The sequence below is a fragment of the Ischnura elegans genome, chromosome 6 (genome assembly GCF_921293095.1).
Source record: "Ischnura elegans chromosome 6, ioIscEleg1.1, whole genome shotgun sequence".
Lineage (NCBI taxonomy): Eukaryota > Metazoa > Arthropoda > Insecta > Odonata > Coenagrionidae > Ischnura > Ischnura elegans.
The window spans coordinates 755042-768557 of NC_060251.1; the positions used below are offsets into that span (position 1 = coordinate 755042).

The 13516-nt window shown below is 35.8% G+C and overlaps 1 protein-coding gene across 1 annotated transcript; it reads right to left on the reverse strand.

Moving 5' to 3' along the window:
• Positions 1-862: 862 nt before the first annotated feature.
• LOC124161065 lies at positions 863-3863 on the reverse strand. The gene is made up of 7 exons (XM_046537238.1): positions 3803-3863; positions 3650-3685; positions 3001-3043; positions 2673-2746; positions 1873-1953; positions 1440-1490; positions 863-979 (listed from the first exon to the last, which is right to left on the reverse strand). Exons 3-7 carry the CDS (start codon positions 3024-3026, stop codon positions 867-869), a joined length of 345 nt encoding a protein of 114 aa, XP_046393194.1. The 5' UTR covers positions 3027-3043; positions 3650-3685; positions 3803-3863; the 3' UTR covers positions 863-866.
• Between the last annotated feature and the right edge of the window lie 9653 nt (positions 3864-13516).

The window sequence follows — 13516 nt, forward strand, 5'->3', positions numbered from 1 at the left end:
CACTATACCAAACCGACTGACGCCTCCTCCACGCGCGTCCCACCCGCGCAACCGTCGTCCGCCTCGTGTATGCTGACCCATCATCAGCACCTTTCCACCCCCCACCCCTTGAGGTGAGCATTCACTCCTACCGTGGGATTGCGAGTCAGCAACAGCGAGCGACGAACGGAAGTCGACGGGAGGCGGGGAAAATGCAGAGCAGTCATTACACTTATATAATTTTCCAGATGAAATAAAGAAGAAACACATTCACTTTCAGATGGGAGATTAAAATCTCTCGAAAAATAATTACACTTTTGCTATCTCTCAAAGTAAATTATTGTATTTGATTTTTAATTGGTAAAATACATGAACTTTGGAGTTTGGAGATTCATAAAAAGGGAAACATCTTTACTCATTTTGTTTCGATGTTTAATTGTACGCTCATAATTAGCTCATAATTATAAATTTTGCTGACGTACAGTTCATCGCGTAAAAATTTCCTACCTTCTCATGGTATACATAACATTAATGAGAATAGATACTGTTGCACTATAGAAACCATTATTTTTAATTGCATTGAATGGCTGGTTGGTTTAAAGGGATTGAAATTAAATACTGTACTAAAGACATACATGATTAAAAAATGACTATATGTGAATGGAATTAGCTTCACTCCGAAAAATTTTCTATTTCAATGTCCGTTATTTCATGGGCGGTACTGTGAAAATGTGATTTAAAAGAAATATTCCACCATATCCGTGCCGTATATATATGTAGAGAAAATGGCATTAATATAGCTAACATAAAGTTTTTTGATAGAATATTTAAAAAAAGAAACACATTCACATGGAAAATAAAAACTTTTATTCATATGCATGATTTGTCTAGATGGTCTTGATGCCATGTCTTTCTACAACAGTGCCACATACACAGTTTTCTCCACAGTGCAGCCACTGCAATGATTCAGGCTCTGGGATGAATAGCAAGTAGGGAGCCACTGCAAAGAACGAGAACGGTACAAATCAGCTATGGCATGAATAAAACACCTATCTAAGACAGGTGACTGATTTCTCAAATACTGCTCCAAGTGGTACCATATCGTTGATAATTTTCAATTAAAAATCAAATGCAACTTGAATGAGGAACTGGAATTTATTGCTAGTTTGACGTGGCAGCCAAAATTCCAGTGATTGCAAAACTAATTAGCTCATAATTATAAATTTTGCTGACATACAGTTCATCGCGCAAAAATTTCCTATCCTCTCATGGTATACATAATATTAATGAGAATAGATACAGTTGCACTATAGAAACCATTATTTTTAATTACATTGAATGGCTGGTTGGTTTAAAGGGATCGAAATTAAATACTGTACTAAAGACATACACGATAAAAAATGACTATATGTGAATGGAATTAGCTTCACTCCGAAAAAGCCCCAATTTCTCGAACTTACCAGGATCCCTCTCCAAGTAGGCAAATTCCACATGGCTGTCTGAGAAGGTCACTGCAAAGAGAAATGAACAATATTAGAATATTCACGTATACTTATTCTAGACTTCTGCCGTAAAGGAAAATGGCTATTCAAATTGGGTGGTCTATTTGCAAAAACAATTCGGATTTTAGAGATTGGTATAACTTCTGAATCTTTACTTTATGGGAGATTTTTAGAATCCAAGTTTTCATAAAATTTTAAATTGAAGTTGTTGTACACTCGTGGAAGTGACTCAAAGCGCAACTGATGCGGTTTTATTGAAATGCCTGCCGATTAATGGTATGAGACCAATGAAGGTGTTAAATATGCGAAATAATGTTAAGTTGTATATGATCATTGATGCAATGTGTGTGAGAGTCAAACCACAGTCTTCCTTATCGCTCGCTTTGCTCACCTTTTCTCTTTCTCTTGGGCTCATCGACATCGCCTTTGAGACTCGTGGACCTTGTGTCCCTTGCTGACTCCAATCCTTCAACTGAAGAAGAGAGGGCGAAGTATTAGAATTGATTTCCTTCATAAGTTATTGGCTAGTTTTGCCTTGGCATGAATTACACTTAGTTAGCATACTAACAAAGTGTGTACTACTAACTGCTATAACACTGTGTAGCATTTTTATGAAATTATGGAGTGCATGTGGGAACCCTTTTTCATTTTGCATGCTAATAAATGATCACCCCATGCCAAACACCCTAGAGGTGGCTCGCATAGGGTATGATGTAGATGTGTGGGAATTGTTAAACAATCTCAGGCACATGGCAGTGCAATTCCAATTCCCCTCAATTCAATCCATATTACTATTATCAGAAACATATTTTGAAGAATATTAATATTTTTTGAGTAACGCCTTTTTACGTCATATTTCTCTGTAATTTTTTGCGCAGTCTTATCAAGAAGTATCGGTTTGTTTGATATAAAAATAAAAACATTTATTTCCTTTATGCATTTTCCTTATCACAGGTTTTATAACCATTTCACATTACCGGTTTGCTGATTTTGCATTACAGCATGTCAATTGATAACAAAAATGCTACTTATACTCTTTTATTCTCCATTCGCGTTCAACAATTAAAAATGGAGATATTTTGAATACATGGTAGTGCGAGTATTGTTTTAAGGTAAGAAATTATTTGCAAGATTCATAGTAAAAAATTTTAATTCTGATATATTTCCGTATGAAATTCCAAACACACTTACCAACATAGGTGTACAACATGCGATAATCGTTGGTATGGTATCGGCTAACGTCTCTGTTACGGCTCAAGTATGCTCTGTGGGAAGAAAAGAAGCGAAGTAGTATTATTGAATTTTATCTTATAATTATTTTAGTTAATATATTTTACATTCAGCTCTTATTAAACTATATATAACATTGAGTGCAATAAGTGTTTGGTAATATTTATTTGTTAGCTTATGTACCAATTATAAAATGATAGCAATGACATATTGTAAATGGTCCTATATTTGATACTAGGAGAGTTAAAATAACTCATTTTTCCTTAATACCGTAAAAAACTGTACTTACTTCTCATCTGCGTCTCCATTATTCATTTGAATCTTTTTCTCCCCTGGAATCAGAAAGTGAATTGTTTTACTCCAATTGCTCCAAATTCTATTGCTTTACTTTAATGGGACGGTGGGATCACTAAATTTCGCATCTCAAATGAAATATAATTATAATTTATTTTTACTTCAATTTCATTTTTTTTAGAATTTACGTTTAAACTTGTGAACTTGCATCTGTATTATGAAATAGCATTTATTTTCATTTTAGCTCTTTAATTTTATCGGAATGGAGGCATCCACTGTTATTTGATGACCGTATTCTTTTCGGATTTTGGCCTTGTTCATTCATTTTTTGGGGTCTCTTTAACATTTTAGTCTGACTTACAGCTAGACGTTGAAGACTCAAATATGAATCAACGCGGAGAAAACCCGACGATAATATGGGCAGCAATGACCTTTTCCGCGAATCATTGTGTGTCATGTTATTTCCATCAAAGCTATTTATGAAGGCGGAGCTACAATACACACTCACATTACGTAGTAACTTATCACACTCAAGGAAATCATCACATTTTACTTTGGACATCCTAGTGTATGTATGGAATGACAGACTGTGGTGTTTTTACTGTGATGAATGCATTAAATGATTAAACAATAAAAGTACTTACTTTTGCACTTCTCCCACGACTCAAGTTTTCCTTCTCCTGTTTAGAATTGAAATTGTTTTAGTTACCATTTGCTTAGACTATCGGACTTCACTTGGTGTGTTCACGTAGAACGTATAAATAGAATTAACAGTATATACGTGTAAGTATACCCACCTTCAAACTCAGGTTCCTTCGGCTCCAACCGAGTGCAACCGCAGAAGAACCTGCCTGTGTACGAGAAAAATTAAGAAAGGACATTAATTTCGTCAGATTTGTGACTTTTTCCTTACAATACAATTACATAACATAGGCTATATATTGCAAATACGATTTCTACTCAAAGAATATTCATAGGTATAAAATGACAAAATGGTAAAAATTTTACTTAAAAGTTTTTGGCTGTACAGTAAGGACCTTCGTTCATGTATTTAATCTTACATTCATGTACTATGGATTCGTAGTAAATTATCTTAACATCTAGGGGTGATTGCGTAAAAAAAATTGGCATCGTTCAAAATCCCTGAATAAGGTATTTTTTCACCGAAGGATTCATTCCAAATACGTAATCATTGTCAGCGTGTTTTATTTTAATGAAAATAGGGGTCTTATTTCAGAGTTTTCGGTGATGCTTGGTAAATTAAAGTTAATATCTGCATATCACGATATTTATAAGGTGATGTTTTTAGCTGTGTTTCGGCTTCAAAGTTAATCGTCTATTCTAAAACTTCGTGCTTGATCAGTTATCATTGGGTAAAATCATAGGATATTATGTGATTAATTGAGCTTAAAAAAAATACAGTTGTTGCTGGCATTTTATTTTTCTTCTTTCCATGCCTGGAAAATTCTTTTTCGTTTTAAAACTTTTTACTTTTGTACAACGTATTTTATTTGTTACACCTTAAAAGCGTTTTGTACTCAATTTTCACGTAGATTGCTATATATTTACACTATAATTATGACCAAGACCGTTAATGTTATTACCTCATCTATTGTTTTCTCTATGACCAGGGAAAATATTTTTTTCTCTTTCGATATTGCAGGCAAAGTAGATAGCGTTTCGAGTAGTTATTTTTTTCATGACAGATTGCGAAGAAGGTAAAGGCCATGTGGCAATGAATTAGCAGATAAAATGTGAGCCCATTGCCTTAATTACATTATTAGTCAAACAGTAGAATTGAAATAATAAAATCGCCCAGCGATAAGCGCTCATCGAAAATATTCATACAAAATTAAAAAGAGCATCACAATAGAAAGTAAGAGACCCCTTAAGTCTCACTAAAAAAAAGTCAATCACTGCAATGTGAAGCTGTCGTTAGTTTCAATTTTGTCGACCGCATTAAGTCTCATGAACTCGTTATTAAATATCTTTGGTGTTTTTGGGCATTGGATTTAAGAGTTCCTTTGGTAGGGTTTTCCATTCCCAAATAACCTTATTAATTAATGAAATTTTTTTGCATTTGTTTTTTTTTGTCGCAGTTTAATTTTTTGGCTGTGATCGTCTTTGCCCACGAAGTAGGCGCTTTCCAATCTCTCCTCCAATTCTTTCCTCGCGCAGTGTTTTTTGATAAATGAATATATATTGGCCTTATAAATATTCCAAATGCTTTTGACACGTCTACACCTCTGTAATGACACTCCAACTACGTTTTCGAAGGCCTCTCACCCCTATATAATGTCCAGAATCCGTATCTGGCTGCCTTTCATTGTACTTTCTCCACCTTTTCGATCAGGCCATTTTCATAGGAATCCCATGCACTTGTGTTATATTCGTGCATAGGTTTTTCTGTTCGTAAAAAAGCCAAATCCCTCGATGCTCTAGTCCTTTTTTGAATATTTCTTATTACAAAACGTAGAAAGAAATCACTTTTTGTAATACTTGTTTTACCTTAACTCCCCACCCTTGATCTTTGGACATACGAACCCCTAAATATCTACAGCTATCAGACTGAGGCTACAATTGCCCGTCTATTGAATATCTGTCAGCATTCATTTATTTCATTCTTCTGAAAGAGACGTTACGACTCTTATTTGCTTTAATTTTCGTTCCATTATTTTTTGCTCAATCATTTCTGTAATTCATTGTTCATTCGTATGAAGCAATGGAAAATAGTAAAAAAAAATAACAGTCGACACCCAAGCTAAAATATAAGACATCAAGCAGTCCGTAATTTTAAAGCCATGAATAACAGAATTACTACTGAAGGTACTGCAGTAGTAACTGGTACGTCCAGAAATATATTTAGTTAAAAAGTTGTCGAGTGTAATAACTTTTATTATCCTCCGATGAATCCATTTGCTTCCCAGCATGGACTTGGAACGCATTGCTTTGCGAGTGACTGGTCAAATATATCATTGTTCGTTTAAAATGTTATAATTAATAGAAAAATATACGTCTTATGCAGCATACGAGTGATATTTATTTTTATATGAAATTTATTTTACTCTTCGAATAGTTTTTGCTGGAAGGCCATGAGTATTTTTATGCTTCAGGTTAGCATATTTTGGTAAAGAAATCACTTATGGAACAAGTTATGCATTAGAATTCCTATGCAAATGATAAAATACTTCAATTTGCTGAAAGCCTTCACCTCCAGCTCAAAGTTAAGGACTTAAGATTATCTTCAAATGAATTAGGATTCAATTTGGGTGTAGGTTAACGAATTCATGGAAATCTTATCGGAATATAATGGTATCAATGCATATAGTAGCAGTTGAAAATTACATCTGAAATGATTTCTTTGGTGGAAAATAGTTGAATAGATGTTGGTATAGTATTTGAAAACTTATTTTTAAAACAACATAATATTAACTTAATTTTTATTCCGGTGCGTCATTAGACATGCAATTATAAGGCATTCTTATTATAACTTGAGACAAAAAATGGTATTAAATGAACTCGAAATGGTTTAGCCGGCTGTTTGATTTATAATTTGTGGTCACTCCCATTTCATTAGTAAATCGTTGTGTTGTCAAGCAATGTATATAATATCTTGAAGGGGAAACCTTTTTATTTAGCACATATAGACTCCAGTGCCGATGTTGAATCAAAGAAACTAAGTTTAAGTATTTATTTCCCAGCTCAACTCCTATGAAGAGCTATTACTATTAGCGGAAGTTATAATTTTGATAAAGGGAGTAACACAGCACATTCTGAATTACCAAATATCATTCTATATGATAGCCGCGTTTCCGTAACCGGCAAAGATTTTAACTGCATGTAATATTTTCAAATCATCCTTCACATTATTCACTTATATCACTTCGTTAAGTATCTTACCGAGAAGCTTTCGAAGCATCTTGGGTTTTTTCAAAAGACGTGAAGAGCACGTGAAAAGGCACCTTTTTTTCTCTTTTATTCGCGTGTTATGCGCTGTAGGTCAGAGCACTCGAAAGTACAGATTGCTACTGCTGAGCCTGGCTGTGAGGGCTCGTTGTCAAAACAGTAATGTCATTGTTGTCACTCCCCAATAGATTGGAGATTTTAATATTTAGTTATTTGATTCTAACTATAATATAAAATATCAAACAATCGCATTTTATTTTTATTAATTTTGTAATATTATTTGAAGAATAAATTCATTTATACAAATCGTGTAATAATTTACTATATCTCATGAAGAGGCTTAACGCTTGGTGCTTCGTAACTAAGCAAACAAAGCGGAAAGCGACGTAAAACGGGCAAGTCACGTCCCAGCGATGTGATATACAATTACGTATACCCTTACGAACTGTAAGTGCTGCCTTTTTAAACTGTAATGGACCTACCGTAAGTATTACTTTACTTACGTCCTTACTTCTGACAACTGTGTTACAATCCTTACATCCAATTCTCCGTAGGTCTCAAGCGCTTTTGTTTATATTTGTGCAATTGCGTTTGTCTATTTACAATACCTTTTCCGTGTTTCTCGTTCCGCTTAGCCTGTATATTGTTTCAAAATTGTGATTAAATAACTCGTATCTTATCCATGTGTTTTTTTAAACATGAGAAGAACTTCTGGCTTTTCCCTCGATTGGTTAAGTGTGTAGCAAATTGCATTGGCCTGTGGAAATTCTTTTGTGTAGTTACGTGTTTCGAACCAAAAAACGTCTTACATTTGTAATCGCTGAAACATCCTACAGAACGCATACCGCTAATATATCAAATGTGAATAATTATTTCAGTGAATTGATAAGAATCTTCCTTTTTCTGTATAATATCTAATAATTTGATTAAATATCATTCAAGATAAAAAGAGTAGAGGGAAGGAGACACGACTTAGGCCCGTATCATAAAAGTCCCCTCGAAGCCGGCCTCCACCTCATTGTCGTCAGGAGGAGGAGATGCGATATCATAAAACCGACCTCAACCTCAAAAACGTCGAATTTTGAAGCCAGCCTCGACTCAAACTTTGAGGTTAGATTGTTGACGGCTCAAAGCGTTTGAGGTGCCTTCCGCCATTGCGAGAAGATGGATGCTTTCCCGAATGTGAAGGATTAATATGATCTGGAAAAGTTTTTGGGTCATATTGAGGAAGATGCCTTCGTATATGCACCCAGAACCCGTCTAGCGGATGGAGACAATCCACTAGATTGGTACACGAACGAGGAATTCTTCGTCAGGTACAGGTTTCAAAAAGTAAATATAACCGACGTGTTACTTATTCCGATGTTACGGCCGGGATAACGCCGACTTGAGAGGCGTTCCTGACCCAAGGTTATTATAATTGCTTGCTTTCCTAAGGTTTTATTCCACGGACAGTTTTCAGGTGAGTGATTTAAATACTTTTCCTAACATATTTGTAGTGGTATAGTAGTGCATTGATATTTTTTGTTACGTACATCATTGCTTTTATTCTTCTTGCGGTCACTGTATAACTAATAATCATGAAACACCAGTCGCAAATTATATTAGTTGACGAAAGCATTTATATATTAACTTATTATAAGCTAAAGGTGTTACATACGTGCAACTCTCTACGAATTTCAGATAAATGTTTACATAGTATATCATTTATATTCTTCGAAACGCCATAGATAATTATCATGTGTTTCTGTCATTGTTGTAGATAGTCTCTGGCGATTTCCACGAACTGGCCCAGTCGACAATGTCGAAGTTAATTAAGGCATGCGGTTTTGTTTATTTAAGCTCAATCATGGGCGTACCCAGCGAGGGGCAGCTGCCCCCCCCCCCCCCAGAAGCAAAAATCGCAAGTCTTTAAGCAAAATCTATTCTGAATTGAAACGAAAGCATTCAACAAATTTTATTTAAACCGGTGAAAAATTATACGCACAATACATGTAACTAAAGTAAAACTATTTTTTCATGGAAATAATCCCATAAACTAATATTACAACTTGGTTCCCCCCATTTAGACCATGGCTTGCCCCCCTAGTCATAATCCTGGGTACGCCCTTGTGCGCAAATCTGAATTATCTCTCTACATTTATCTTTTGCCTTGGTTAAAGAGAACAAAAGAGTTGGAAACCTACTTACATTTAACTTGTGTTACTACCTCGTAAATGTAATGATTAATACTTCTTTAAAAATATACAATACATTGGTTTGATGATTTGATCCAATTAAATTGCAGGTTATTAGTACAGAAATTACTGGGAAGCTGCCCAAGGTAGTGAAGATTCTTCAATCACACGAGGAATTAGCCACTGCCAGAAGACTTTTGTATCGAGTGGCACACTTTCCTGGGGTTGATTTGATAAAGATATGATTATTTACCTTAGTATTAGAACACATACAAGTGATATTTGCTTTACTCTGCATTTAATAGGTGGTTGTTGGTCCCAGGCTGGAGATTTTGGATATTGTTTGTTGATGGCCTGGGTCTACACATGACGCTAGGATCTTCCACAACAGCTGACTGTGTCTCCGTTTCGACAGAGATGAAGTCAATGGCTTATTGCTGGGAGATAGCGGGTATCCACAGCTAAGATACCATTACACACCAGTGCGCAACCCAGCCTCACCAGCTGAGCACAGGTTGGTTAGAGGAAGAAATAAATTGTATAACTTTTATTGAAAAGGGTGATGTGCAGTGACAAAATGATTTCATGGAAATGATAGGGGACTTATACATATCATTTTTTTCAGGTACAATGCATCACACATTGCTACCAGATCTGCAGTGGAGAGGGCATTTGGGATCTGGAAGAGGCGATTTCCCTGCCTCTCCATGAAACTGAGGACAGCCACTCAGACATCAGCAAAAATAATTCTGGCTTGCGCTGTGCTCCACAACGTGGCCATCAGCCAGAGGGAGCCAGTTCCAGAGAACATACACTTGGAAGATCCCCATGCTGATGTTCCAATACCTGCCGTGCAAAACAGAAATCTCCGTGCAACAGCTGAGAGAAGGGCTTTTATTAACCGCCATTTTGCACGCCATCAATAGGTCCAACACCACTATATGCAACATTACACTCAACACTTCAATTACAATTCAATTACACTCTACATATCACATATCATACACAGTTAAATTTTAAATAATAATAATATGCAATGAAGGTGTCATTGCTTTATAAAGGTAGAGTGATGACATGTCAATGCATATTATTATTATTTAAAAGCATCTGTTTGGGCACATCAACACACAAAACACAGACATACACACCCTCTCTTGAAGTACTGGAGAGCTAGGGAAATGCCTTTTGGTCCCTGGTTCAAGGAAAGGAAAATCCTGATAGTCACCTCCCCGTGGTAGAGAGGGGGCAACGTTTGTAAAAACGGCTAACGACACAGGGACCGATTATCTCCCGGTATAAGGAGAAACATTGAAGAGAGCCATCCTCTTCCAGAGGGTGAATGATCAGACAGAAGTTAGGATTGTATTCAGCCCTTTGTAATGGAAAACAAGTTTTAAATGCACATGAGCTTCATCCCAGGATAAATTAATGCTGTAAGGTGAAAGAGGGAGGCGGGGAAACTTCTGGTAACATGATTGAAAATAGGAGCATGGGATGTCTGGGGTCAGAATAGGAAATTAAATTGTCAGGAGGGTAATAAAGCAATGCAAGACCATTAAGAGGCCACAAAAGCATAGCATAGAGTGCACAATGTCACGCCATGATCATTTTGTTAGGTACATGCATATATAAAACACATTCAATGCAGGTTTTAAATGATAACAAATAATGGTTGGCTGCTCATAGTGGTAAATGATATTTTTTTAGGGGTTAAACAATATTAGCATGTCCATATGGTAGTGCATGTAAACTTTTGGGATCCAGTTTCAAATTAAAGTGGCTTTTGGGAACATAATCACTGATACACTTTATCATGTTTCACAATACCTTTTAATAGTCTGATCTAGGTTTTGACTGTGTATGATATGTCATTCTCAAAGGTTAAAATACCAGTTTGCAAGCTTATTTATAGTTATTTGGAAAGGTCAAAGGGGTTAAAGACCTTCAAGTGACTTGTCTTTACCCCCCTTGACCTTTCCAAAACAGTATAAGATCACCAAACATGTATTTTAACATTTGAGAATGACATATCGTACGGAGTCAAAACCTAGGTCAGACTATTAAAAGTTTTGTGGAACATACTATAGTGTATCAATGATTATTTTCAGCTGTCACACAGCTCCACCAAATATCACCACCCACCCTTTCATTGGAAATTGGTTTTTTATTTAAATACTTCCAAGTTAATTGTTTGTTTAAACATATGTTGTGACTAATTACAGCTTTTCTTATTTTAACTAGGTAAGCCTTTGACGTTATTGGACATGGACTCCCCCTGGACCTTGGCACATAATAATCATCACTGGATAATAACTGATTAGATTATGTAATTATTTTAACAAATGCTAATGCTCTAAAATTATATGCTTTCCCACACCCTATAACTGTGTATCACATCATATTACATTATTTTGTTTTCCAGATAATATGTTATTTTAACTTGTCATACCTGCAAGGTACCTATACGATTACCGAGGTTTCTCCCAAAACTTATGTATTTTATCTCTGCTGTTGCAATTATTAAAAAAATATCAAGCAACTGATGCCTTTTCTTTCTAAAATATTATTGACTAAAATCTTGTATGATTACTTTCCTCTCAACTTTAAAGTATCACCAAAAAATAATTTTATTACTATATAATAAACACCAAAATGCCTCATATCAAATAGAAATATTATTCTTTACTATTTGTACACTTTGCAGTGCAGATAATGATGCAAATAATGATTTAGATGAATAACGATTCAAAATATCCAGTTTAGTTTTGAATGAAAATATATATTTTTCAAAGGTCACTACTTGACAATGTTTATGGTGGTTTATACCAACCAATGACAAATAAATTGATTGATTGACCCAGAGGAAAGTTCTGCAAATTCCATACCCCTAAAATAAATACCTTTCTTAAATAAATGCAGTTAAAAGAAACAGCACCAATTGACCAGCATGCATATTAAGGGATAAGCAGGCATTGTAAAGAAAACAATTTCATGCCATATCAGATAAATATATTTCAGACCATGCAGGCAGAAGCAGGTTATTCTGTGCAATTTGGTAGTACAAGGACATAATTGAGTGCATGCAGACCGTCATAAGCAATGCAAGATGTTGGCAGAAATAATCATGGACGTGCAGCAATTGAGAAAGGCGTGGGAGTGAGGAAAAGGGTGCTTGGAGCGAAAGCAAGCGACAAGCACCACCCAGAGCTATAGGCACATGGAGTGAATCACAGCAGTGGAGGTAAACCAACAGCACCAAGGGCTCTCAGGAGAGATGGATGCAAGGTTGTAGCACTCGAGGAATTGCAAGTAGAATATAAGCAGCACCTTTCACTTACTATATTGTTGCTAGAAAGAAAAGAAAAGTCACAATTAATCATCTAAAATTCCAAGGCACTCTTCCACTATGCCCCTGCAAATACAAATTGTCATTATTAAATGTAACTAAAAATGCAGCTCCAGTTATGTATATATATTATTAATCAAGTATTTTCATGAATTTGTGAGAGTGAACATGTATGCCATTGTATGAATTATAAGTTACTCAGGAATCAGTCATATCCACATAAAAGACAGGAGAGATAAAAAACATAACATAATTTAAATGATGCAATTAAGATATAAAAACAAATAAGCATACATTAACATAGGAGTTCCTGAAGTGACTAAGTTATATAATGATCTACCCACAGAGATACCATACCCGCTTATATTCTACTTCCATTGCATGCAATGTTCTTTGATGCTCCAATTCCTCGAGTGCTGCCTGAATCCTTATCTGCCGCAGAAGAGCTCCGTCCTCTGCGGCAGCCTGCCTCATCTTAGCTTCATCAGCTGAGGCAGTCTGGATTCTGGCTAACCTTGCATCCAACTCCCTTCGATGAGCTTCAGCTCTTGTGAGAGCCCTTGGTGCTGTGGTGTTTCTGGTTCCCCCCACACAGTCTGTTGGCTGCTGTGGAGAGGGACCAGGTCCCATAGGGAACTGTAGGGTATCCACAGCCTGCCTTGGCTTCGAAGAAGAGCCAGAGACAACAGCTGTGGATCCCACAGCTTCCACTATGGGTGTCTCCTCCAACTGGTGGGGTTCACTCCATGACCCAGCGGCATCTTCATTTTGAAAAATAAAATGGATAAACGAATTTAATTTTTAGTGGTGAATTCTTCTGATGAATATTTCTCGGGTTTGCAACCAGGTTAAATATTGAAATTGGACTTCCATTAAATAACACAGCCTTGAGGATGGGAGACAAATAGTCTTCCGAAACGTTGGCTTGCATAAAAGCTTTAACCTGGTTGCAAACGTGAGAAATAATTATCATAAAATGGATACTTTCAGATATGACTACATTATGATTACTTATGAAAGTTATGTTACAAGTTTCATAGTATCATGGAAAATCTTTGAAAATCAATAACTGATTATTTTAA